Below are 26,587 nucleotides of genomic sequence, written 5' to 3'. Positions count from 1 at the left end.
TTCCTGAGTCCGGGTCAGCAACCTATAAACTGACCCATCCTGCTTGACTCCTGAAAAAAATGCATCTTCCAGAGGGAAAACCATGATACTTCCCAGGACAAGGAGCCACTGACCAGCATCTCTCACACGCTGCTAAGACCTCAACCTCCCTGCACCCGTGACAGGGTTAATTCTATAAAGATAACGATCTGTTGGACACTATATTGGAAGAGGCAAAGAATTTCATAACTACCAGGGAGATGACTGGGAGAGGATACCACGTTCGCTAGCTGTTCCAGAGCGTATCTGCACGCTAAAGCCTATGCAGAGACTCTGAAGCTCAATGCCTATAAGTCGTCTCACGCGTTTTTAATGTTTGTGAGGTAAAAGTCTCATGAGTTTAAATTTCAGTGTTCTACCCGCAACTGTCACGGGTAGGGCTTGTTTAAACACCAAGTCCTACAGAACAAGGATAGCTCACAAGTCTTACAGAGAGAACATTATATATATGAATGAATCCAAATCCTTGTAAACTAAACAAAATACTTCTTGATTGTCCAACGCTGATCTTTTAGCAATACTGCCCACAGCGAAAGACCTCAATGTTTCATAGCATAAGCTGCTTGCTGGTGGTGATGCTTTACTTTGCCACCCCAATAGGAAACAGTAGTTTGAAATCCCTTGAGAATCTAACACATTCTCCCCTCCACCGGTGAGGGCCTGTAGCAGCTGCTCGAACTCGGCACAGTCCAAAACCCATGGTTAAGTCAGGCTTTAAGCCTGTGGAAGTTGGGTAATTCGCAAGGACAAAGCAGCTCTCAGGCCCCTCTGCGCCTTCCCTACAAGGAACACAGCTTTCTACGGGCTGTGCCCCCACCGTCTACCCCTGTCGTGCCTGAGCCTTCCCTCCCCAACCTCCAAGAGCTGCAGATGTTGGGAAGGGAGAGCTACTGATCCCGTGACTAGCGCTAACTTCTGCTGTCTTTCCCAGCAGATTTCTGGCCAGGCTTGGGAAGGAGCATGCTGTACGTAGTAGTGGCTTTCCCTCACCATCCAAAACTAAACACATGGTAGCCCCAGGGACGATGCCATGTGGCCCCCACTCATGAAGGCCACATGTAGAAACATAGAAATTGCCCTTCCTGCTCAGACCAGTAACCCATTCTGTCCTATGTCATGCCTCTGGCAATGACCACTATCTGGTGCTTCAGAGAAAGGTGCAAGAAACCTTGTGGCAGACAATAACGGAGCAACCTGCCCACAGGTTCCTAGCTCCAATCTGTTAGTTTTTGAATTATGCCTTAAAATGTTGGGCATCTGATCTAATGTAACTGTGGATGTTCTCTTTACCCACACAAATGTCTAATGATTTTTCTGAAGCCTATAATTGGCCTCTATGATATTCTTGTGGCAATGAGTTCCGCAGGTTGGTTATGTGTTGTGTGGAACACTATTTGCTTTTATCACTTTGAAACCTGTCGTTTTTCAAGTTAAGAACAAGAGAACATTTAATTGTCTTATGAGGAAGGGCACACAAGAGCGTCTGATTTATTTCTCTAAGCCAATCATTATTTTTGTGCCTTTCTAACACATCCACTTTTACTGGTCCCTTCTCTAAACAAAAACAATCCCAAATCTTCTCCATCTCTTCTCACATAGAAGTCTCTCCATGCTTGTAATCAATATTGTCATTTACCTCTGAACTATTTCTATGTCTGCTGCCAGTATGTTGTTTGAGAAACACAGTATTCTGGTTTAGGGTGGACCACTAATTTATAGAACGGCATGACAATATTTTCTATCCCATCCGTTACACATACTGCCACTGTTTACTTTTTTAACTGTCATTACACATTGAGCAGAGGTTTCATTGAGAGGATGCCCAAGTCTTTTTCCTAAGTGGTTTCATTAGCTTAGCCTCCAGCATACAGATAGCTGACATTACTCCTTCCAGCATGCATCACCTTTCATTTGTCGGCAGTGAACTTCATCTGCGGCATTCTGCTGCCCACTCACCTACTTGTTGAATCTTGATCTTGTGTCAATGGCAAGTTTTGCCACCTTTCCCCTCTCATTTGCTGCATTCCCTTCAGCAAAAGAGTGCAGGACCCTTTGTTATTTCGCACTTCGAAGTCCCCTTTGGGGCTGGGTCTAAGGTTTTGGAATTTCCAAAATAACGTGGTCTTTAATCACACAGATAAGTCTGATTTCCAGAATGGGCTAATTCAAATGTTGATCCTGAGTATCACCATGTCAAAAGAACCAATGCAAGAAGGGATATTCTTTCACATTTTAGTCCTTTGCTTACCCACTTGGCTTCTTTTGCCTCAGCAACTGTTGGTTGCGGGTCACTGTCCTTTATCAGGCTGTCACCCCCAATGGTATCCGTAGCTGCCAAAACCGATTCATACAAACGTTCTGCATGGCTTTCAAGTTCTTCTGATTGTTTTGCAATCAATCCAAGGGTGTCCTTTAAAACTAACAAGTAAGAGTATCATTTTTATTACCATGGAACTTCTACATAGTGAAGCCAACACAGAAAGCAGACGGGAGTGTTCCATCTACATTTTATCAGATTTATTTGTAATGCAAATCTAAGCCTGCATTTCTACAAATGCTGCCTCTAGGGCAGTGGTTCGCCGCCTTTTCAATACCACAATGCAATGTTATAATAGAAAAAAGTTTGGGGACCCCCAAGTTGACACCTCCCCCAGGTCTAGAGATACACATACGGTAACTGTGCATGCAGTCAGATCATTTTAAAAACTTAAATCTCTTTGAACAAAGTTCCAGCTAGATTTCATTCCGCCTGGCAGTGGAGGATTTTTCAAAGATCTATTCACATACATGTCTGTGGGCACAGCTGATGGCTCTCTACTCAGTGCACCCCCCCATATTAAAAAGTGCAAAGTTTTACAAAAACAAACCAATAGAAAATAGAATCCCAAACCAAAGCTCCTGAAGGCTTACACACCCTGACTTCTATTCCACAGGAAAGTGGATGATGCAGCGGCTACTAGATCCTCCTGATAGCAACCAAGTAGCCCCCTTCTCTCCCCCCCCCCCCCAAGCCTTTGTCTGGAGCCAAGATAGCTCCAACACAAGTTGACTTTAAAAACCAACTAGTCTCTCTCTCTCTCTCTCTGCATATCTAATCAACGTGCGATCAAAGAAAAGGGTCCTGATCTGGCCCCTGACAGCTGCGGCAGCTTAAAGAGTGTGACCTCAGGTGTGTCTCCCCACCAGGGAAATCCACCTGACACAGGGGTGTTCTCCTGCCACCACAGCCACTAGGCTGCCCTCGTGCACAGCCCCTAGGGCACGCTCCAGCTATTTTATGCTGCTGGAGTGGCCCACAGGTGTCTATTCAAACAAGTCCTTACTTAACACAGACTCAGGTGCTGTAGCTCTAAGGCGCACCAGGGGCCACGTTTAGAATTCGAAGGGTGCAATGGAGGCTTAAAGCCATCTCTGTCTCCTCCTACTCGTGTTAAATGGTCCCTTCCCAGCACAAGATTTACACCCCAATCCACGGGGAGTTTGCCACATCAGGGTTATCAAATCCTTAATACAAAAACCGAAGCATTGAAATGGAAACGGAGGCAGAACCAAAACTATGTCGTCTCCTGCTGCTGCTATCTTGCATTAGGGGAAGGACAAAGAGCGCTCCATGCCTGGAGCAGCTCGGCTGCACTACCTGCCAATGCTATTAGAGGAGAGGAAGGCGCAGAAGCAGTCTAGAGAAGGGAAAAGAGAGCGGCCAACCCTGTGACCTTATCATTACAGAAGAAATCAAGCTCTGCTACTGTCTGTTACCAGCAAACTTCAGGACAGGAAGGGGCGTTGCTGTGCGGTAACTTCTCCAACTGAGTAACGGCTGGAGGCGAAGTTGGCAAGTAGCGTGTTCGAGAGACAACTATACAGAGGTACAGGAGAGAAGCATAAATACGTGGCTCTCCCATTAAATATCCAAGACGTATCTTTTGACAAATGCCTTCTGATTTGAGGTGGAGCAGAGGTGGCATGGGGAGGTTTTGACACTAGTTTAAAAAACTGTCAGCTCTAAACTAGCCTGTAAATGATGGCTTAAATGGAGACAAATAACTAGAATAGTCTTCCATCAATTGGAGTCTGAACTGCAGTTGAGGGGCCAAACACAGCTCTCAGATTGACTTGCCATGGATTTCACCAGCACTTACACCTTCACCTTAGACCTGCATCTTCAAGGGCAGACTTTAGTCCTCAGACTAAGTAAAAAGCTCTCATTACCCTCCCCCTAGAGCTCGCTGATAAACAGCCCTGTTCCAAGTTATTATCAGCCACTTCTCTTCAAAGCTCCCACTAATTTTGACAAGATTGCCGAATCTCTCCCCCACACAAAGCGTAGCTCAGGACATGAATCTCAAGCTGGATGTTGACCTCTTGCAGGTTTTGTCGTCTCACGCAAAGAGACGTTCTCCACATCCCGTCCAAAAGAAAGTCCCCTTACCTGATGAATTCGACACCATGCATTTCAGGAGGGTTTCACCCCTTTGTAACACACTCTCTGTCAGCGTCTGGTGATCAGCTACATCTTTCTTGAATTGCTGCGAAGAAAACAGGTTTTGTTTTACAAGTGTTTTGGGGACCGTATACCAGGATAGAAATGTACCACTAGCTGCTTGCATCATGCTGCCTGGAGGAAGACCTATGATCGAAAGGACCTCAATATTCCTGATCTCCTGGCCTGTGGGAAGCAGCCATTTTGGAGGTGTGATATGCTTGGTGTTTTGGGTAGAGATGGGCCCAAAGGTGTCCCCTGGATATGCATTTTCCCTTAGTTTTTGGGGGTGCTTGGATCTTGTGGTTTGACTCTGGATCAGACAGAGAAGCCTAAGACAGAAGGCTCTGACTTGGACCTACTCATCCCAGGAAATCTACTCACACAATTTCCATTGCAAAGGGTACATGCAGCCTTATAGATCAGCCCTGCGCATCACTCTTGCTGAGCTATAGGGTACCTTCCACGTTCCAAGCACTTTAGGCCCCACCGTAATCTTCACAGTCACCCTTGGGAGGTAGACGGGTAAGTATTATCCTCCCCACTTTAGAGAGGGAAGAACAGACGGAGCTCAGGTGATGTGCCCCAAGGCCACGCAGCGACTCCTTGGCAGAGCAGAACTAGACTCGAGTTCTGCCACCACCCTGAGAGCTACGCGCTAAACCTGGGAGTGCAGAGTCCTGGGCACCTCCCCTGGGGAGGAGAAAATTAAGAAGTCCCTCCACAGGTAACCAAAGGTAACTAAAAAGGATTAAGACTAGTAATGGTCCGTTCATTCTACCGCTCTGATGTCTCATCACATGCCAACACAAGTGGAATATTGCGTGTAGCATGTGCTCACTGCCCTAAAAAGATACAAAGAAAAAAGTTATACTAACTTCTAACTCGTAGAATAAAGTCCCTCTCTGGTTGCTAGAGAGTGGAGGAAAAGCCTTGAGCAGCAGAGGTACAATGAGCCTGGGGCGGGGCTGCAGGAAGGCCAAGGAAGGCAGAAGTCCAGGAAGGCAGTGAGGCAGCAGTGGAACCCAGAGAGATGCCTTGTTCCCTGACCAGCCTCAGGGATGGGTGGTATGGAAACACCCTGACACAAGGGGGAGGAGGACTACTGAGTGTGGAACTGGGCCAACCAGGAGAAAGCCCTGGGAGGCATCACTCTGCATGTTAGGAAGATGACAGCCTTGCAGAGCCCAGAAAGGGGAGAAGAGCCTGCAGCGGAATACGGAAAGTTATGTTTATTTGAGTTTAGTTTATTGGACGCTTTGTTTACCCTGGAAGGGGCAGGGAGGGAACTAAACGTGGCCTGGCTGGAGGGACATGTCCTGAGGAGAGGCAGAGCACTGCAGGACTGGAAGGGCTCAGCTGTCATCCGGAGGTGCTAGAGGAGAAGAGCCTGAGATGTCATACCCAGCCATGGGGGAGCACGCCAGTGGTGAGTCTAATCTGACACTTGGCTTATTTAGAAGGGGTAAAATGGCCTATGCACCACTTAACACCCTCAAACGGACTCTAGGTGAGCTGTGGGGCTGACCCCACGCCCGGGGTGGATATTCTAGGGCTCTGAGTACAGCACATCTCTGAGAGGAGAACAGAATGGTAGTGCAGATACTGTCCCCAAATGGCCAGGGCCCACCCCTTTGTGCAGTAAGATACAGCAAGTAACTAAAGAACATATCAAGGAGAAGTAATAGAGGATGTTAATAAAATACAACAATGGAAAATAAGGTTCCTTCCCCCAACCACATAGAGAAAGTCTAAATAAAAAAAGAGTTAGAGCTGCGTGACGCTCTCACACTGACCAAGATAACCTCCCGCCCTTGTTTCAGAACACACTCTACTGAAGTATGCGGAGTGCTCCCAGCACTGGCCTAACTCTTCTCCCACTGAAATCAATAGGTGCAGCCATCTATCTTAGGTACTTACATGGCCTCCATTAGTGTAGTACCTGAGCATCTCCAATCTTTCATATATTTATCCTCAGAACAGCCCTGTGAGGTGGGGCAGTGGTATTATCCTTATCTGACAGATGAGGAACTGAGGTGCAAAAAGGCTGAGTGACTTGCCCAAGGTCACCTAGGAAGTCTGTGACAGAGCACAAACTGAACACAGGTCTCCCAGACTAACACCCAACAACTGACCCAAGGCCAACCCTGAGTCTTCCCCCCCACCCCACCCCACCCCCAAAACACCACATCCCTTAAAAAGAACAGGAGACTAACAAATGTTAGTCTCTAAGGTGCCACAAGTACTCCTGTTCTTTTTGCAGATACAGACTAACACGGCTGCTACTCTGAAACACACCCCTTAAAAGTTTTATGCGATATTTCCTACTAAAATACTTGTCTAGGGAGAAAAGAAAAAGATCAGCAAATATAGTTACCAGGTAACGATGTAGAGAGGTCTTCACACTTTCAACGTCTGGTTCGGGTGGAATCCAGTTGTCTGTAACTTCTGCTACTTTATATAGCCAATGAATTAGCTCTTCTAGCTGACAGCAAAATATCTACTTCGATGAATCACAATAAAAGGCATTACTTATCTATTTTTCTGTAACAAAGATATGACGACATTAATACGTGGCCAAAGATGCTTCATAAAATGTTTATTCCATGCTGGCCTAGAATCACTGCTCTTGAAGATCCTTGTTTGAGCGCTGATCTCTTCCTTTTCTTCACTCCCCTCTCCCTTCCGCCCCACAAAACCCCCAAGAAAGCTATTAATTTATTTGGGTTTAACACTCTTGAAATGAAAATTAATGTCTAAAAGCCCACTGAACAAAATGAATATTGCAAGTTAGCTTGCAAGAGCATAGGATGCATCTTAGGGCACAAATGAGGAGGGAAGGCAGAGACAGATGAAAAATTACCAGCATACCCCAAAATGTATTCACCGTGGCTACAAGTCACTAGTGTTACTGACTTGACTTTCAAATGGCTGCTACGAAAGGCCTTTTAGTCAACGGAGTTTTGCACAGGCATGAGGGTTTGCTTGCTCATGTCTCTCTGCAGGAGTGGGGCCCCACTTTGTAGAGCACCAGAGTTACTGAATGGTTTTGCCATGAATCTTCCTAAAGGTCTCTTTTTAAATTAAGTGTGTGGGGGGGAAGGGGGGACAGAGAGCTGGGAGGGGGTATTTTCAAAGCCACAATAAGGCTGTATTTCTGCAGGGTGCTGAGGACCCTCTGTATGAGCTAAGCACCTCCACTGCCTTGAAGAGAAGGATCTGGCCCTAATTCACCTAACCCTTGTCTACACTAGAAAGTGGTAGCACTTTAACCATACCAGTAATGTTAAAGCAGTACAACCACCCCCTCCTCCCCACCAAAAGGATGCAGTTATATTGGTATAAAGGTGCTTTATACTGGTATAGCTAGCCTTGTACAGGAAGGGGAATAAACTATTCTGGTAAAAGGCGCCTTTGTACCAATATCTGCATCCCCGCTATGGCTTGTACTCAGGGCCGGCTCCAGCATTTCTGCTGCCCCAAGCAAAAAAAAAAAAAAGCTGCGATCGCGATCGGCGGCGGCAGTTCAGCAGCAGGTCCTTCGCTCCTAGAGGGAGTGAGGGACCTGCCGCCCCCGAATTGCCGCAGGTGCCGCCCCTCTCCCTTGGCCGCCCCAAGCACCTGCTTGTTAAGCTGGTGCCTGGAGCTGGCCCTGCTTGTACTGGTATAACTATGTCAATAAAAAAAAATAAACCCACTCCCCTGCCTGAAACAGTTATACTGTTACAACTTTCAAGTTTAGACCAGGCCTAATAAGAACTTGTGTGGTGCAAAGTACAACAAAACAAACACAGAGATGAAACTGCCTGTTCGAAATGCTGAGGCTGGGATCTGTGGGCCTAATTCTGATCTCACGTACAGCAGTGAGTTCGTCCTGTGCCCAAGTATAGCAATCTCTCCCTCCCTGTCTCTGTAACTGGCATTAGCCATTGCAACATGGTCACTTCTTCAGAATACTGACAACCATATGACCAAACAAACGCAGCGTGATGCTGGGGACAAAGCCGCTACTTAGGAAGGTCTAGACCCAGCTGAAAATAAAGGGAGAAAAGTCCAACAGGGGGGGGGGGGGGGAATCAACCCCTGCCCCCCTCTTTTGAAATGTCATCAAAATGCAGAAAAATGCAACCAGCTCAACAGCAAGTCAAAAAAGTGTGTGGGGAGGAGGGAAATCACCAAAAAAGTTTTTCCTTTCCCCTTCCCACCACCAAATTTCAAAGCTGGATACAATTTTGATCAGTCCTAGGAGTTGCACTGAAAATTCTGATTTACAGCATATTAAGAAAAAGAGACTTACTAAACTTTTCTGACAAATATCTACCTGGTTTCAATATTCACTTAACCAGGAGCCAACTCACTGATAGGCTCACTAACTTCCCAGCAAATGGGGTTGAACGTCAAGCCACACTGTAGTTTGGGGAAGAAAATCCGACAATTTCACAGTGTCACTCTTGCTGTGTCTACCCTGGACTGTTTCCCCTAAGATTTCCCACCAGGGCAGCTTCACTTCAGTGGCAACAAAGGCCAGAGCGCTTGTGTAGACAAGTCACCAGAACCACCAGTGTTTTCACCATCAATATCATCTAACCCTGCTCAGAGAAGGCCTAGGAAAAAATGGTGATAAAGATGCCAGTGCCTTGTCTATACTAGAGCTCCTACTGGTGGAGCTGCACTAGTGGGAAATTTTGTAGGCGAAAGTCCAGGGCAGACACAGCTTTTGAGCTTTTCAGTATGTTCGAACCTGAAATTCAATGTGAAACTCAGCAGACACGAAACCATAGTGCTTCACGAAGCTGCAGGAAAAAACTCCCATTGCAGGCTGGGCTCTGCACTTTAGCCCGGGTGCCACAGACAGCAAGAGTTGTGTGGCGTTCTGGAACCTCAAGCTGGCAGAGATGCCCTCCCGCAATCAGAACCAGTCTGCTCCAGTGAAACCGAATGTATAAATGAGTAGCAGCTGCAGGAAATTTAAACGTCATGCAAAAGGAATTGGGAGGAAAACAAAAATACACAGACATCTTCCATTAATTTCTGGTTTCAACCCACCTTAATACATTGTGCAAGTGACTCTTTCTGTTGGTCCCTCCCTTTTGTTAGATGCTGCCCTTCAGTCTCCGGTGCACATAGGTATCTCCCATCTAGCATGTCCCCGATGGAGGGCATTCCCAATCTGCTTACAGATTCCCTGTGGTCCTGGCTACTCAGGTTAATATTTTCTGTAGCGGGCTTTTGAGAGTTGCATGCATGACACAGAACCCAATCCTCACTGCCGTGAATTCCATATTTGCTCTTTATGCTGCCTTGATCTTCAACAGAGTCAGCTGAAAGCTGCCCTCTGCTGCCACTGTAGCATGGAAGGTCTTGTTGCACCTGGTCATGCCCAGGTCTCCCTTTAGTCAGAGAAAGATCAGACAAATATCGAGCCAAACCTTCTAACTCCTTGACTCTGGGAGGCAGGGAAAGAAATTCTTCATCATTCTCCCATGCTTTTTTCAGTGGCAGTATTTGCGTAGAGGGTATAAAATGACTGGCACCCTTTTTCTTTACCTGACACTTTGAGAAGTCTTCATCTCCTCTACTACCCCAGCCTCTCCCATCTATGTGAGTCCGATCACACGAACCAAGTCCAGCACCCTTAGAAGTAAGCAAACTGTTTGCAAACCCTCTAATGGGATCTGCTTTGGTGGCAGTAGCAACACATTCTGCAAAGGACACTTTTGTGATAGGTGAAGGTCCATAATAAGGAACTGTTCCTAAATATCCTGGCTTCTTAGATAAGGGAGTTGAAAATCTCTCTGCCGAGATCCCACACTCCTTACTCTGGCTTACGTTGTTCCCTGAAGCATGTTGATTTTGACCAGGTGCACTGATACACTTCAAAGTGCTCTCAGGTGAAAGAGAAAAGCTGTCAAGATCTATACCGGAGTCATGGAAGAAGGGATCAGGCATCACAGACTTGGTGTTCTTTGCAAGCTTGTATTTTGGCTTCAAAGGGTAAGTGTAATCAAGCAAGTCCTCATACTCTTTATTAGGGTTCCAGTGTGGAGACTGCCGGTCCGGAGACGGGGGTAAAGAATCAGGTATTGCACATGCCCAGTAATCAGCCTGAAAGGACGACCTCTTTTTTTCTTGTTCCACAGCTATGCAGTCATCAAAGAGAGGATTTAATGGTCTGCGTGTGCTGGGCATGGGATCTTCTACTGGATTAGAGCGACTGTGCAGATACCGAGAGGGGAAGACTTCAGATGAAGAAAAAACCCTTCGAGCTGGTAAGCTTCTTGATCTTATCTCCTGCTGTTCAAAGTCATCATCTTCTGAAGGTGGCGTGGAAAGGCTCGATCTGGAAAACGTTGGGATTACTGTATCAAAACTGGGGAGTGTTCTGTTAGGCAAAGACTTCAAAGTGGTTGAAGAAAGGGAAAGTGAGGCCTGGCTCCCACAGTCAGCATTTAGGGCAGGAAGGGACTCAGAACTGGAGATGTAAACTTTGGCGTCCATTGCTGAGCTCTGAAGTGTTGGCTGACGCTCAGGAGTATTCGGAAGGTGCTCCTTACAGCCCGGACATTCCACCATTTTCATCTGCTTGAAACATTAGAGGGGAGGGGGAAAAAACATACAGAATGAAGCAACCATAGTTCACACATTAAAGGCCTGTGTAGTTTGTGTATGGCTTTGACAACGTTATAAATGCGTGTCACCCATGGGGAGAATCCCTGCAAACAGAAACGAGAAAACAAAGGTCTAACTCGTAAGGAATTCTTTGAACAATTCAAGTAGCAGAAGTGCAGATAAAAGCCCCATTGTGTTGTCAGCAGGGCAGGAATATGGCGCTTCAGGGCCTAATCCAGGCCTAATGTAAGCAAGTGCTCAGATGTCGACTCCATTGCCTTCAGGGGAGTCGTACCCATTCACACCTGGTCTGAAATGGGCTGGTAATGTCGCCGTATTTGCGGTGAGGCAGGCCAGGTATTTGGAGGCTGTATGAGACGAGACATCATTAGAAAGTCAGCCAGAGACATCATTAGAAAGCATGGGTTGTGGGGAAAAGGGATGTGAAGTGTCATCACACGACATTTATTTATTTCAAGTGTTTAAATGCAACACACGCCCATCCAGTGCTCTGAGCCTCCCTCCCATAAACTAACCATCACAACAAAAACAAAGGCCCGCACAGAAGTGTAGCCAATCCTCACCCGCTTTAACAAGGAGGAGACAGGACGGGCTTTGCAGCATGCCCACAATGTTACCAAGTCGCTTACCAGGCACAGAAGGATTTACCAAAAAATGAATTAATCTGAAATGCTTTGTTAAAATCTTTCCAATAGCCAGGCTGAGGGCTGAAGGAGGGGGATGTCTGCACTGAACCTCATACCCAACAAGTCTACCTCAAAGGCCAACATTTACAAACGTGGGGGCCCAAAGTCAGGCTCCTAAATAAGTGATATGGGGGCTTAGCACAAGTGAAAAATCAAGCCTAGCATAACAGATCTCATCTGGGGGGTCTTTTGCTGAAAATGTAATAAATAAAATAATAAGTGAAATCTTCTCACCTGCTGCCCACCGGGGTGGAAAAGAGTTCTGCTAAAGCGACGGGGTAAATAGAACCATTCATGGTAGCAATCAGTTAATGGCTGCCTCTCCACATATGTTGCTTTTGCTCTTGCTCTGGAAAACCTGGAAGAAGGTGTTAAAGATACTTTACAACAGCTGGGCTTTCTCTGGGAGACACCAGTTACTCTGTGGCCTGTTCCATCCATTGCCGCATCCTCAGTTCCTTTTGGGGATGACTTCACTTCCTCTGCTTCTAAAAGTTGACGCACACTGCTAACTAGCTCAGGGCAGTCGGTCTCTAGTTCTGTGTAGTTCCACCTACCATAGGACTTGGCCTTCACATTCAGTGAGGCTTCAGAATCTGATTTTCCCACATCCAAGGCCATTCATGCAGAACTCCTTCCCTTCACAGACCATGTGCTCGTAGTCTTGAACTCCCTGAAAGAAACAACAAAGTGATCCTCTTTCCCCATTTCCACAACTTAAACAACATGGACTTGCTTTACCTTGCGTCTAAGTAAGAAAAAACACTTTAGCCCGTCCTGAGCAAAAATCATAAGATCACATCATCTTTGTGCATCTTCAATCACAAAAAATAATGGCAAGTTTGCTTTCATTCTTTGCCAGCACTTTTCTGACTTCATATTACAAGTTATTATGCTAAAATCATAGTTTTGATCTTTGGCGAGTCACTTTTACTCGAGTGGTACATTCGGAACAAATGCAGGTTTTGTACCTGCTCTGACAGCTCTATGGTTGCTAACTAAGGACCATGATCCTGAGAGCACTTTTGCACATGAATAAAGTTACTGGGCCCAAATGAACAGCCACTCGTTTCAATAACAGCTGAGTGGCTAGAGAATCAAGCCCTAAAGAACTTCTGGGACAGGTAATTTCCTTACAGGGATACATGGGGGTTTCTCTGCAGGTCAACTTCTCTGAAACTGAGACGTTAAGAAAAAGATATAAAACAATCATCTCAGGGCCTGATTGTGCAACTTCTACCTTGATGAGTGATTGATTACTCACGACTAATTGCTCATTGATAGGAGGGTCAGGGAGTGGGTGTGCCAGTCATCACAGCTTTGCTGGTATAGAAACAAAGATCAGTTGCAGTGACAGGGTGGCATAGATTACTTCCACCCTGGGCAAGGAGTGAATTGCGATTGAAGACTGATCTAACTTAACATTTTAGGTCAATCTAGGTACACCGCTCGCTCACGGGTGTGGAAAATCCACCACCCCTGAACACTTTAGTTAAGCCAACCCAACCCCCAGCGCAGATGCCGCTAGGTTGATGGAAGCATTCTTCAGTTGACCCAGTTACCACCTTTGAGAAACCTATTCATTACAGTGATGGAAAAAACCCTTTCGTCGCACCGGGAAGCATCTACGCTATAGTGCTACAGTGGCACAGCTGCAGCGCCGTACCTGTGCCATTGTAGCGCCTGTAGTGTAGACATAGCCTGAGTCACAATTCACTCCCTGATTTGCTCCTGAGGCATTGCAGCTACATGCTGCCTGTTACTCAGGGCTTGTGGAAACTCCATGATTGAGCCCTAAGGGAATGAGTTCGTGCAGTCCCCGAATCAGATTCCACTCACTCTGGAGGAGATACTCCTCCTTTACATCAGTGTGACTCAGCTCAGGATCTGCCCTGCTCTACCCAAGTTGCCTTTTAGACATCTAGAGAGTCTTGCCACAAAATTCTATGCACACACCATTACATTCAATCATTCTTAGACAGTAAAGGCTGTACCAATACAACCTGACAGTACAATTCGCAATGCCAGTTATTTTTACACCAGGGATCGGCAACCTTTGGCATGAGGCCTGCCAGGGTAAGCACCCTGGTGGGCCGGGCCGGTTTGTTTACCGGCCGCATCTGCAGGTTCCGCTGATCGTGGCTCCCAAGGGCCGCAGTTCGCCGTCCCAGGCCAAATGGGGGCTGCGGGAAGTGGCGCAGGCTGAGGGATGTGCTGGCCGCCTCCTGGCGGGCCATGTGCCAAAGGTTGCCGATCTCTGGTTTATATTATTCCACTCAAAGGTTCGGACCCAAAAGCAGCTACATGATTTGGGTAAGTTTCAGAAAGTTATAGATATTTTCTTGTGATAGCCTAAGAAGTCTTGTAAACAAATTACAGATCCCTGTTAGCAAGAATGTTTATATAGAGCTTTAAACCTTACTTCTGATCTCTCAGAAAAATACTGTTCAATGACAACAAGGAACTTTTTTACCTATGCACTTTGACCCATAGTCAGTACAGTATATACCCCAACTGCGCAAACACGAATCCAGTAACGACCAGCGTGGTAAAAGAATGTCAGCCCTTACGGTCATTCAGTTTCATTTACTATGTCACAGAACACACCTGATGACAAACATTTTGGCTCAAGATCCTGTGTACTTTAAAATCCAATAAAAAGATCCCATTATCCAGCTTGTCCACAAGTATGGTACTAAATAGATCCTCAGCCATCCACGGCAGCAATTCTCTATAATCCCCCAGATAGAAAGTCATAACAAAGGCTTGCAGATAACACGGCTAATTTAAATTAACGAGTATGTGGAAGGCTTTAAACAGCTACTAATTAGTTTAGCTGGATCTGAGCTGATCCAGGAAGATCACCACTGTGGGGAACAAACGCTCGTAGAATTTTTCTACCAATAACTGAAGGATTTTTTTTTTTAAAAGAACATATGGAAATCATTGTTTTTATATACATGAGATCGGACAATCAACAATGTTGTGCTCAGGTTATTGCACTTGGCTTCGGAGATAAGCCCCTTACAATTAGAACGGGTCAAATAATATTCACCAAATTAAAATCTGGCTAATCTTGGCTTCACCAACCATTCACAAACCAGTGCTGTTATTTGCCAATTTTTAGGTAGCAAAAAATATTTATAGAATATTACAAATGGCTTTTTTTTTTTTTTGGAGTTTTTGAAATACCGAATGTTGGTATGTGAGCTAACAAATTGATGTTGCCAATATTCTGGTGAATAGGGCACACCTTACTGTGACAAATACATGTACTCACCAGTCAAAGCTTCACGAATACTAAAACACTTCAGCTAGGTCAAACTGATCTGATGCCCCAGCATTAGCTAAATATTAGCGGAATGGCTTTTTTGATAGTCAATAAGCTCAAGCTAAAATAGTAATGCATGGAAGGAGGCCATCCGAGGCAAATCAATAGCAAATTCAAAAGGTGGGACAAAATTAACAGCCTTTTAAAACTTTTTAATTAACAACCTCCTAGCTCAGGGGTTCTCAAACTGTGGGTCAGGACCCCAAAGTGGGTCGCAACCCTGTTTTAATAGGGTCGCCAGGGCTGGCGTTCGATTTGCTGGGGCCCGGGGCTAAAGCCGAAGTCAGAGCCCCACCACCCACATCTGAAGCCGAAACCCGAAGGCTTCGGCTCCGGGGCTCAGACTTTGGGTTTGGCCTCCCTGCCCAGGGCAACAGAGCTCAGGCTTCAGTTCCCCTGCCTGGGGTCGTGTAGTAATATTTGTTGTCAGAAGGGAGTCACGATACAATGAAGTTTGAGAAACCCTGTCCTAGCTGGTTCTGCCTGCAGCAACCACAATTATGACCTGTCCCTGTGGGACAAATCGGGCATGACTGAATCAACATTCAGCCATGGAACATTCATCAGATGAGAGAAATTCTTTGCAACATTTCATAAATTTACCAAACATCCTTAAAGAAGCAAACTAGTATCAGACCGCTTTGCTCTGTAAGTTCCATAAGGAGTTGCAGGGATGGAGGGAGACATTTCTACTGTTATCTCGCAGGCTGGGGGGGGGAACCTGATTCCCCATTCTGCAAGAGATTTTTGAACGTTTGAAATTTGTTCCTCTCCTGACATGGGATGAATGGTCAATCTTGAAATTTTTCACAAACTGATAATAAGAAATAATATTTTTTTTTAAAGTAAGATCTGGTAAATCAAAACATTTTATTTTAAATTTTGACCTTTTTAAGTTTTAGTATAAACTAAAAAATTTCAAACTTTCTCCCCCAAATTGGGAGGATTTGTTGAAACTGACTCTTTCCCCAGGGACAATTTTTCATTGGAAAACTCCTTACCAGCTGTGGTCACCTCCCCTCTGCTGGAAATCCCAGTTTTAACTATTTGTCTTCTAACTATTCACCTCCTGCTCAGCCTGTGTGTGTGTGTGTATATATATATTTATTTAAGGGTCAGATTCTGGGTCTGGGTCTGCCCCTGTTCTAATGGCAAGTGTGTAGTGGGCAAAAGTGCAGAGTCCTTCCCCAAACACACACTCCACAGTGCTGCATACAGAATCCTGGCACCCGTGCTCCCTAAATACAAGACATTCTAGGGCCTTGGCCATACTCTGGTTGCAATGATGTCACAGCAGCAATTCTCAGCCTTTTCCGGACAAAGATCCCATGTTAGTGAATACATGTAAGTGAGATCGTGGGCAAAGCAATTCTACATCCCACATATTCTCTTCATCCTACCCAATTGTGATGTTTTTGCTTAAGGTCAGACCTGATTTATTTATTTTTCCTTTAATTCATAACCTTAACTCTGACCAAAATAAATACTATTGTTGCATCAGGAGGATCACCCCCATCCAAGAGGAGAGCTCTCCTGCCACTCTTCTTCCCAGCTACTGACTAACAAAAGAAAAGAGGTGAAGCCACAGGCAGAACGGCTGGGATGTCCCTATTCCATGCCAATTGCTGGTTGGCACCATTGTAAGTTACAGCAACCTCAGGGCTGATTTAATTCAGTGCAAGGGGGATGCACCAGGATTGGGCATCCCTAAATGTGGGCTTTAAGCCATCTCTGCACACACACCTCTCCCTGAATCGTGCAGTTCATCCATAGCAGAGTAGATGGTCTTACATGACAGATAAATTTGCATTTGAGGATGAATTATATTAGATACTTTTCCTAATAAATTACATATACAAAACTATTCTCCGGAAACAGCAGTTGGAACTACTTTAGAAAAAAATCCACTGTCAATTAACCTATAAACCATCGCAACTACGAAAACCCATTTAACTGTAACAATATTTAGACACCAAAATTGAATAAGCAAAAATAATACAAAAACCACCCCAAAAATCTATGGGTCAGAGTCAAGGTTATTGTGTTGCAAGGAAATCTGCCTCTTACCCCCTACTTGATAAGAAGAATGTATTTGTTTAGCTTGTAGGCAACGTAAGATTTACGATCTAGTCACTTTCTTGCTTTTAACTGCAGAAGTTTTATAAATGATGTACAGTTCTGCTACCTAGCAGTCACAAAGGATATGTCTAAGTTGCAAAAAAAAACCCAAACAAAACCCCAAACTCATGACAGCAAGGCTAGCTCAAGTCAGCTTACTCGGGCTTGTGCTGTGAGGCTAAAAATAGCAGCGTAGACGTTCCCACTCAGGCTCTGAGACACACCCCCATCGCCAGGTTTCACAGCCTGAGCGGGAACATCTACACTGCTATTTTTAGCCCTCTAGTATGAGCCTGAGTCAGTTGACCCAGTGGCTGTTGGGTGTGATGTTTGTTTGTTTTGCAATGTAGACGTACTCTCAGTGACCTTACTTCTTTAAATAGTGTTTTGGGTTTTGAACTAACTAGAATATTAAATGTTTATACAACTGAACACTAGTAAGCTAAATACTGGTAGTTTAAACCTTAGCTGTAGGTGATTAAACAACAATCTTCAAAGAGATGCACTTGTCTGGCTGGAATGCCTGAGAAATGACTTTGCCTCTATGCCAGCTCTAGCTAAAGTCCTTCAGTTCCAACTGGAACCATCTATTGTACAAAACCAGCCCATGATCATAAACCTTTAAAAAAATAGTCCAGGCAAATCTAGGGGGAACCACATATTAAATTCCAATACTGATTCCAGAGCTTACAGGTCAGCACTTCGTCGGTTACATTACACAGCCCTCTGTTCCTATATTTTATTAACTCCTTCAGCGATAAGATCCTTCAGGATTGAACTATGGATCCTCTAATACAACAAAGATACTAAACTGGCATCTACTAGACAATTCCATTCTCTCCTTTTTGATTTCACACTTCCAGTACTATAGCTCCCTCCCTTGACTGTCGCTTATATAAAGGTGTATACAGAAGGTCAGATTCAGACCTGGTGTAAACAATGCAACTCCACTAGTTGCACCTGCTAATATCTGTCTAGCCTCCTTACATTTTTTTTATCGTGCTTTCTTGAATTCCTTCTGATTTGTCAACATCTTTCTGATACTAGGGTGCCCCAACACTGAATGTGCATTATTCTAGGGGTGTGGTGTGTCCCTGGTCCATAACATGATCCCTCTGCATAGGCAGCCCCATGTCAAAGCTAAACGGAAAAGGGGGCTGTTAATGGTATGAGAAGTAAGGGGAAGGTATCCATTTAGCTGTAATCTATGCAAGGAACAGCTTGAATCTCCAGTGTTTGAAATTTAAGCCAGCTCCTTCCTTGTGTCTTAACATGTCTGAAACACACACACACACACTTTATCCTTTCATTCTAGTGCACGAACAAGTTACTATTACTGTCTATTCCACAAGCACTGAGACTTCTGGAAGCCGTAGTGTAGGATACAGAATAACTGACTATTTTTGCTGTTGGATAGTTCTTGCATTTCTTTAACCACAGGCTTTGAACTCTTCAATTTAAAACATTATCACCGCTAACTTCAATATAAGCTTCTTTTTTTGGAGGGGGGAGGAGGGGCTGTCACTGTGCCAATCCTAAGAGATGATGATCCCCTCCACAACTCCCACTGAACTCAATGGGCCTGATCCAGGTCCCATCAGGATGAAGAAAAAAAATCAATGATTTTTAAACATTTTTAAATTGAAATCAGAATTTTTAAATTCACTTCTTTTTAAAAGATAAACCTGTTTAGAATTAACTTTAAAATTATGATGACCCCTATAAAGGCCCAAACTGACTGTAATCTTTTAAAAATCAATAAATAAAAATATAGTACATCAGTGAGCCCCCTCCACATTAGCAAGTTAAAGGCTGCTGCTTTTTAATTATATACTGTGTTGCAGGGAAAACATCTTTCACTTCTGAGGTTGACTCATACTTATAAACATGTCACAATCAAGTATTGCACCGGGCAAATATCTATATTATTTTCAGTCTTTACAATGGAGTGAATGCTGGTATTTGCACTTCTAATGTAAGTACTTCTCCGTTTCTGCTGTTCAGAGAAGATTTGGTCTTAATTAATGTATATAGTTTCAGTTTAGCTAGGAGGCGAAGAGGGAAGTGAAGAGAATATTCTTTGGACCACTTCATTCAAAGCTGAGAAAACAATTGGAAGCTGAAAAAACAGGAAAGCGTGTTTCCTGATGAGATCAGTTTCTGAAAACTTGGAAGGTCACGGGGCCAGATTTTCAAGGCACCTCAAGATGCAGGTAGGTGCCTAGTGAGACTTTCAGAAGATTAAATACCACTAAAAGCCTGATCCATGGTGACCAGTCTGTTAGTTCCCTAACTACATTTAATACTTCCTTTGTTTAATAAATCAGTTAGTTTTACATTAAAATGTGTTTGATAAACTTTTCTTTTGTATCCAATACATTTTAAGGTCATTTTAGTTAATGGAAAACAACTTTCAAAGGCTGTTTTGACACATTTTTAATTGAATTCCAATTTCTATTCAAATGACAGAAATCACAAGTAAAAATAATCTAAGTAGAAAATGGTGAGTGATGTATTTCTTAACATAAAAAACAGAAAAATGAAGAATCTGATTAAATGTATGTTTAGCTGTATAATTGTGTAAATAAGTGTGTATAGATATAGCGTATTTTCCTGGTAACAAAGAGTTACAACCGAATATAGTCTTTACATTTTGATAATCGGCATGTTCTAATGCTTATATCAGCCAGAGAGAATGTTTCTTTAGGGAAACAACTAAAGTACAAATGCAAAACAAGATTAAAATCAAGTATCAGGGGGTAGCCATGTTAGTCTGTATTCACAAAAACAACAAGGAGTCCGGTGGCACCTTAAAGACTAACAGATTTATTTGGGCCTAAGCTTTCGAGGGTAAAAAAGGTCACTTCTTCAGATGCATGGAGTGAAAGTTACAGAAAGTTGCCTGCATCTGTAACTTTCACTCCANCCCCATGGTGCCCAATGCAATATTAAGAACACTAGTGTAGACAAGGCTCCTGAGCCCACTGACTTTTTATGGAATTGTCCAGTGCTAATAGAAGATCTAGACAACAGTGGCTGAAGTGCCAGTTGATACTAGTGTTCCCGCTATAGGTACCACCGGTGGATGCAACAGTGGGAAATTTTGGAGAACAAAAATTGTATGTAAACAAGGCTAATGGGAGGTTTAAATCAAAATGACTTAAATTGTTGATTTTAATCATGAGTTAAATCAGCAAGCAGGAAACCTTGATTTAAATCAGTGATTTAAATCTTAAAAACAACAAGGAGTCCGGTGGCACCTTAAAGACTAACAGATTTATTTGGGCCTAAGCTTTCGAGGGTAAAAAAGGTCACTTCTTCAGATGCATGGAGTGAAAGTTACAGATGCAGGCAACTTTCTGTAACTTTCACTCCATGCATCTGAAGAAGTGACCTTTTTTACCCTCGAAAGCTTAGGCCCAAATAAATCTGTTAGTCTTTAAGGTGCCACCGGACTCCTTGTTGTTTTTAAGATTTAAATCACTGATTTAAATCAAGGTTTCCTGCTTGCTGATTTAACTCATGATTAAAATCAACAATTTAAGTCATTTTGATTTAAACCTCCCATTAGCCTTGTTTACATACAATTTTTGTTCTCCAAAATTTCCCACTGTTGCATCCACCGGTGGTACCTATAGCGGGAACACTAGTATCAACTGGCACTTCAGCCACTGTTGTCTAGATCTTCTATTAGCACTGGACAATTCCATAAAAAGTCAGTGGGCTCAGGAGCCTTGTCTACACTAGTGTTCTTAATATTGCATTGGGCACCATGGGGGGGGCAGGGCTTTAGTGCCCACTCCCCGAGTTTCATAGGGGAGGTCTACTCACCCAGCCCCAGACGGAACTCTTAACTGCAACAGCTTGAGTGTTCGGAAGCTGGGAGCAGCACAGCCTTTGCAGCAGTGAGTTTGTTGATGCAGGGTGATTAAGATAACAAAAGGCTTATCGTTTCGTTAGATGATCCTGAAAGCACTGCCAGGCACTTCAGTTAAAAGATAGGAAACAAAGGGTAGGAATAACAGGTGAGAATGAGAGAGGTAAATAGAAGTTCCATTCTATATGCATCCGAAGAAGTGGGCTGTAGTCCACAAAAGCTTATGCTCTAATAAATTTGTTAGTCTCTAAGGTGCCACAAGTACTCCTGTTCTTTTTGTAAATAGAAGTGTCCATCAGGGGTCTGTACTGGGACCAGTCCTATTCAACATATTCATAAATGATCTGGAAAAAGGGGTACGCAGTGAGGTGATAAAATTTGCAGATGATACAAAATTACTCAGGATAGTTAAGTCCAAAACAGACTGCGAGGAGTTACACAAGGATCTCACAAAACTGGGTGACTGGGCAACACAATGGCAGAAGAAATTCAGTGTCGATAAATGCAAAGTAACGCACTTGGCAAAATATAATCCCAACTATACATACAAAATGATGGGGTCTAAATTAGCTGAACCCGAAGAGATCTTGGAGTCATTTGTGGATAGTTCTCTGAAAACATCTGCTCAATATGCAGTGGCAAGTAAAAAAGCTAACAGAATACTGGGAATCATTAGGAAAGGGATAGATAATAAGAGAAAAATATCATATTGCCACTATATAAATCCACGGTATGTCAACATACTGACTAGTGCATGCAGATTTGGTCACCCCATCTCAAAAAATATATTGGATTTGGAAAAGGTACAGAGAAGGGCAACAGAAATGCATGAGGAGACATTAAAAAGACTGGGACTTTTCAGCTTGGAAAAGAGATGACTAAGGGGGGATATGATAAAGGTCTATAAAATCATGAATGGTGTGGAAAAATTGAATAAGGAAATGTTATTTACTCCTTCACATAACACAAGAACTAGGGGTCGCCAAATGAAATTAACAGGCAGCAGATTTAAAACAAAAAAAAGTATTTCTTCCCAGTCAACAGGTCGAACTCTGCCAGGGGATGTTGTGAAGGCCAAAACTATAACAGGGTTCCAATAAGAACTAGATAAGTTCATGGAGGATAGAACCAGCAAAGGCTATTAGCCCGGGTGGGCAGGGATCCAATGTCATGTTCTGCATGTCCCTAGCCTCTGTTTGCCAGAAGCTGGAAGTGGGCAACAGGGTAACTTGATAATTACCTGTTCTGTTCATTCCCTCAGAAGCACCTGGCATTGGCCACTGTTGGAAGACAGGATACTGGGCTAGATGGACCATTGGTCTTACCCAGTATGGCCATTCTGATGTTCTTATATAGAATCCAGATGTATCTGCTTCCCGCTGTAACCCACTAGACCCCCGCTCTCCTCCCAGAGCTAGGATAGAACCCAGAAGTCCTGACAGGGTCTCTCTCTCCACAGAGTTAGTAATAAAGTAAGAATATACATTAAAATTTTAAACTTCACCAGTGTCCCTTAAGTGACTTGCCACAAGATGTCAGAACATGTTGTTATTAGAGCTGAGTGGGTCTAATATTTATTTAATTTTCTTTCTTCTATAAAGGAATTAGATATAAGCCTCCTGTCAACTAACTGCTAAATTATCCGCCAAAAACTAGAGTTTTCAAGTGCCTAAGTAGCCCCAGGAATTATGATTAAAGTTCCCCCCCAAAAAAAGAAATCTGAAAGGGCACCCCTGACATTGCTACCAGTGGTAGAGCTGAAGTGAAGGTAGCAACTGTGGCATATATTTAGGAAAAGGCTAGCACAGGGGTAGGCAACCTATCGCACGCGTGCTGAAGGCGGCACGCGAGCTGATTTTCAGTGGCACTCACACTGCCTGGGTCCTGGCCACTGGTCTGGGGGGGCTCTGCATTTTAATTTAATTTTAAATGAAGTGTCTTAAACATTTTAAAAACCTTATTTATTTTACATACAACATTAGTTTAGTTATATATTATAGACTTATAGAAAGAGACCTTCTAAAAACATTAAGATGTATTGCTGGCACGTGAAACCTTAAATTAGGCCTTGGCTACACTTACCAGCTAGTTCGACGGCTGGAAATCGAAGTTCTGGGTTCGACTTATCGCGTCTAGTCTGGACGCGATAAGTCGAACCCGGAAGTGCTTGCCGTCGACTGCGGTACTCCAGCTCGGCGAGAGGAGTACCGCGGAGTCGACGGGGGAGCCTGCCTGCCGCGTGTGGACCAAGGTAAGTTCGAACTAAGGTACTTCGACTTCAGCTACGTTATTCACGTAGCTGAAGTTGCGTACCTTAGTTCGAATTGGGGCGGGTAGTGTAGACCAAGCCTTAGAGTGAATAAATGAAGACTCGGCACATCACTTCTGAAAGGTTGCCGACCCCTGGGCTAGCAGAAACAATGGAAATTTGCCCACCACTTGGGAGCAGGGGCAGGTCCAATGGAAGTGGTGGCACTTCAGTATCTCTCAGGAAGTGGCCCCCAACACTCAAAATTTGCCACTGAATGGTGTTAAAAAACCCTATTTGACAAGCAGTTTCTTTTTGGCTTACATCTGGATAGAATTAGAGAAAAAACAGCTTTATCTAAACAAACTGTGTCCTAGCTCCAACTAAATGCAACTGGCTCACTGTAGACTTTAAACACCGTTACTAGGCACTGGCATTTCCTGACACCCAACACAGACTCTAAACAGCTTTGAAATTAACATTAAAAATGAGACCGTGAGCTCCACCAGGCCAGGATTTAACTTCTTGATCACTGAGTTGAATCCACTGTAGAGCACCATTTATAGCAACAAGGCTGCCTTAATCAGAATAACCAACCAAAATGAGAAGCCAACGCACATTTGCACTTAATATTCTCTAAGTGCCTAGCATGCTGTGGGTGACAGATGAGGTCAATAATACTAGTACTGCTAAACAACAGGCAGCAGCAGATTTAATACGACCACAGAAAGATTATGATTTCCCTCCCCCCTGTAAACATCTGGTCAATCCCAAAATGCTTTGGCCATTTGGCCAGGGAGGAGAATGGATCACTGCTCAGCCAGCAAAGGCAACATTTCTGGTGCTTTACTTTTATCACACACAAAAAGAGCACCAAGGCTGGATACCATTTTTTTGCAAGCTCCTAGGGCTTGCCCCTGAAACCACTGATCTCTGTTTCCCACCCCCGAGCACCAATCCTAGCCTCAGTAGAGCCTGAAGCTCAACCCACACACAGAGAGGCTGGCACTGATTCTGCGCTCCCTTGCAGCAGGCCAGTTTCAGGCTGGTGTGACGCCACCGGAGTCACTCCGGATTGGCGCCTGTTGGAAAGTAGAGCAGGATCCAGCCCACACCCAGGGCTCTCTCGGAGAGCTCCCCTTACACACTGGCTCCTACCTGCCAGGCGGAGGGACAGCGGCCACGGGCTCCCCCGCGCTCCATCAGCCACACCGCGATCGCCGCCGCGGCTCCGCTTCCCCCGCCCCGACAAAGAAACCTCCCTTCGCGGCTGCCAATCCGACCCCCGCCGGCGGAGACGGCTACGCGCCGGCCAATGGGAGCCTCCCTGCCCCGCCTTTCCCCGCGCAGCCCCTGGCCATGGGAGCTCGCCTGGGAGCGGGCGGAGTGACTGACGGCACCAGGGCCGAGGGGAGGGAGTCGTCGTCTTTCAGCGACGCGGCCGGGTGCGCGGGGTTGCTGGGAGGGGATGTCTTTGCTCTCAGCCGCAGCACAAAGAAGTTGTAACTAGAGACGAGCCTGAAACACAAACCGAGCTGGGTCTGATCAGGGCAGCTCTGTAACGGGCTGGCCTAGCCCTAGGGTGACCAGATGTCCTGGTTTTATAGGGACAGTCCCGATTTTGGGGTCTTTTTCTTATATAGGCTCCTATTATCCCCCACCCTTGTCCCGATTTTTCACATTTGCTGTCTGGTCACCCTACCTAGCCCCGTCCCAGAGCCGAACGCGCCTGGCCTCTAGGAAGGGGCAGATCAGGGGCCTTTCTTCAGGGTTACCGCTGCCGCCGCTTTCCAGGGTGAATCAGAGTGGGAGCCGTGTTAGTCTGTATCAGCAAAAAGAACGGGGAGTCCTTGTGGCACCTTGGAGACTAACAAATGTATTTGAGCATAAGTTTTCGTGGGCTAGAACCCACAGTTTATGCTCAAAAAGATTTGTTATTCTTTAAGGTGCCACAGGTACCCCTCGTTCGTATTACTGTTGAAATTGGCATGTGTGATGTGGCTTATCTAACCCCCTCCCGCCCATGCCCATCCATTCCCAAACTACAGTGTGCCCGGAAATCTCCCAGCTTTAGAGGTTTTACATTTCCCAAGGGCTGTTCTTGAGCTGTGCCAGCAAAACTGGCACGTGCACGTGCAAGCAGATGACTAATTGCACACGGAAAACACACATTTGCATACCACAGATGAGCAGTAACTTGTACACATAAATGCCTTGCTGATTAACTTTTTTAATTGATTTGTTTGTGAAATGTCTAGGACAGGGGCGGGCAAACTTTTTGGCCTGAGGGCCACATCAGGTTTCCAAAATTGTATGGAGGGCCGGTTAGGGGAGGCTGTGCCTCCCCAAACAGCCAGGCATGGCCCAGCCAATGCCCCCTATCCGATCCCCTCACCATTGCTTCTTGCCCCCTGATGGCCCCTCCAGACTCCTGCCCCATCCCACCCTCCCGGCCCCCCCAGGACTCCTGCCGCATCCTCTCCCCCCCTTGTTCCCTGTCCCCTGACCACCCCCAGACCCTCCACCCCTGACTGCCCCCCGCTGCCCCATCCAAACCCTCCTTCCTGACTGTCCCCCCCATGTTCCCCGCTCTCTGACTGCCCTGACCCCTATCCACACCCCCGCCCCCTGACCACCACCCCGAACTCCCCTCCCCTCTATCCAACATCCCTCCCCGCTCCCTGCCCCCTTACAGCGCTTCCTGGAGCACCGGTGGCTGGCAGCACTACAGCCACGCCGCCCAGAGCACCAGGACAGGCAGCCGCACCGCCTGGCTGGAGCCAGCCACGCCACCATGCAGCACAGAGCACCGGGTCAGGCTGCAGCTTTGCAGCTGCACTGCCCCAGGAGCTCGCAGCCCTGCCGCCCAGAGCATTGCTCTGGCAGCTCAGTGAGCTGAGGCTGCCGGGGAGGGGGCTAGCCTCCCAGGCCAGGAGCTCAGGGGCCGGGCAAGAGGGTCCCGCGGGTCGGATGTAGCCCATGGGCCATAGTTTGCCCACCTCTGGTCTAGAGTGTGGGAGGAAAGATGTACACGGACCACGGAGCTGTGAACCCAGGTAAGTCCAGGCTTAACAAATCTCACTGATTTGACTTCATTGGGAGCTCACCGAATTATGCTTAGCATAAATAATATTTTCTATAGCCTCGTGGTTCAGTATTTCTGATACAGATGATTCAC

At 45.3% G+C, this 26,587-nt stretch overlaps 1 protein-coding gene across 4 annotated transcripts in view; it reads right to left on the bottom strand.

Annotated features, from left to right (window-relative positions):
• CEP68 (centrosomal protein 68) overlaps window positions 1–24,801 on the bottom strand; it is a 30,057-nt gene extending 5,256 nt beyond the window's left edge. The window contains exons 1-6 of one of the 4 annotated variants that reach the window (XM_034764220.1): window positions 24,568–24,801; window positions 12,070–12,508; window positions 9,566–11,101; window positions 6,897–7,019; window positions 4,469–4,565; window positions 2,288–2,457 (exon numbers count right to left, since the gene is read on the bottom strand). In XM_034764220.1, the coding sequence (XP_034620111.1) occupies window positions 2,288–2,457; window positions 4,469–4,565; window positions 6,897–7,019; window positions 9,566–11,101; window positions 12,070–12,456 (2,313 nt within the window). In that variant the 5' untranslated portion in view covers window positions 12,457–12,508; window positions 24,568–24,801. Of the gene's footprint in view, window positions 1–2,287; window positions 2,458–4,468; window positions 4,566–6,896; window positions 7,020–9,565; window positions 11,102–12,069; window positions 12,509–24,567 lie in introns of those variants that run through there. The other 3 variants (XM_034764221.1, XM_034764224.1, XM_034764223.1) reach the window with 3 other exon arrangements.
• Window positions 24,802–26,587: the final 1,786 nt, after the last annotated feature.

Source organism: Trachemys scripta, chromosome 3 (genome assembly GCF_013100865.1).
Source record: "Trachemys scripta elegans isolate TJP31775 chromosome 3, CAS_Tse_1.0, whole genome shotgun sequence".
In the NCBI taxonomy this organism is placed as follows: domain Eukaryota; kingdom Metazoa; phylum Chordata; order Testudines; family Emydidae; genus Trachemys; species Trachemys scripta.
This window is presented reverse-complemented; position numbering and strand designations above follow the sequence as displayed.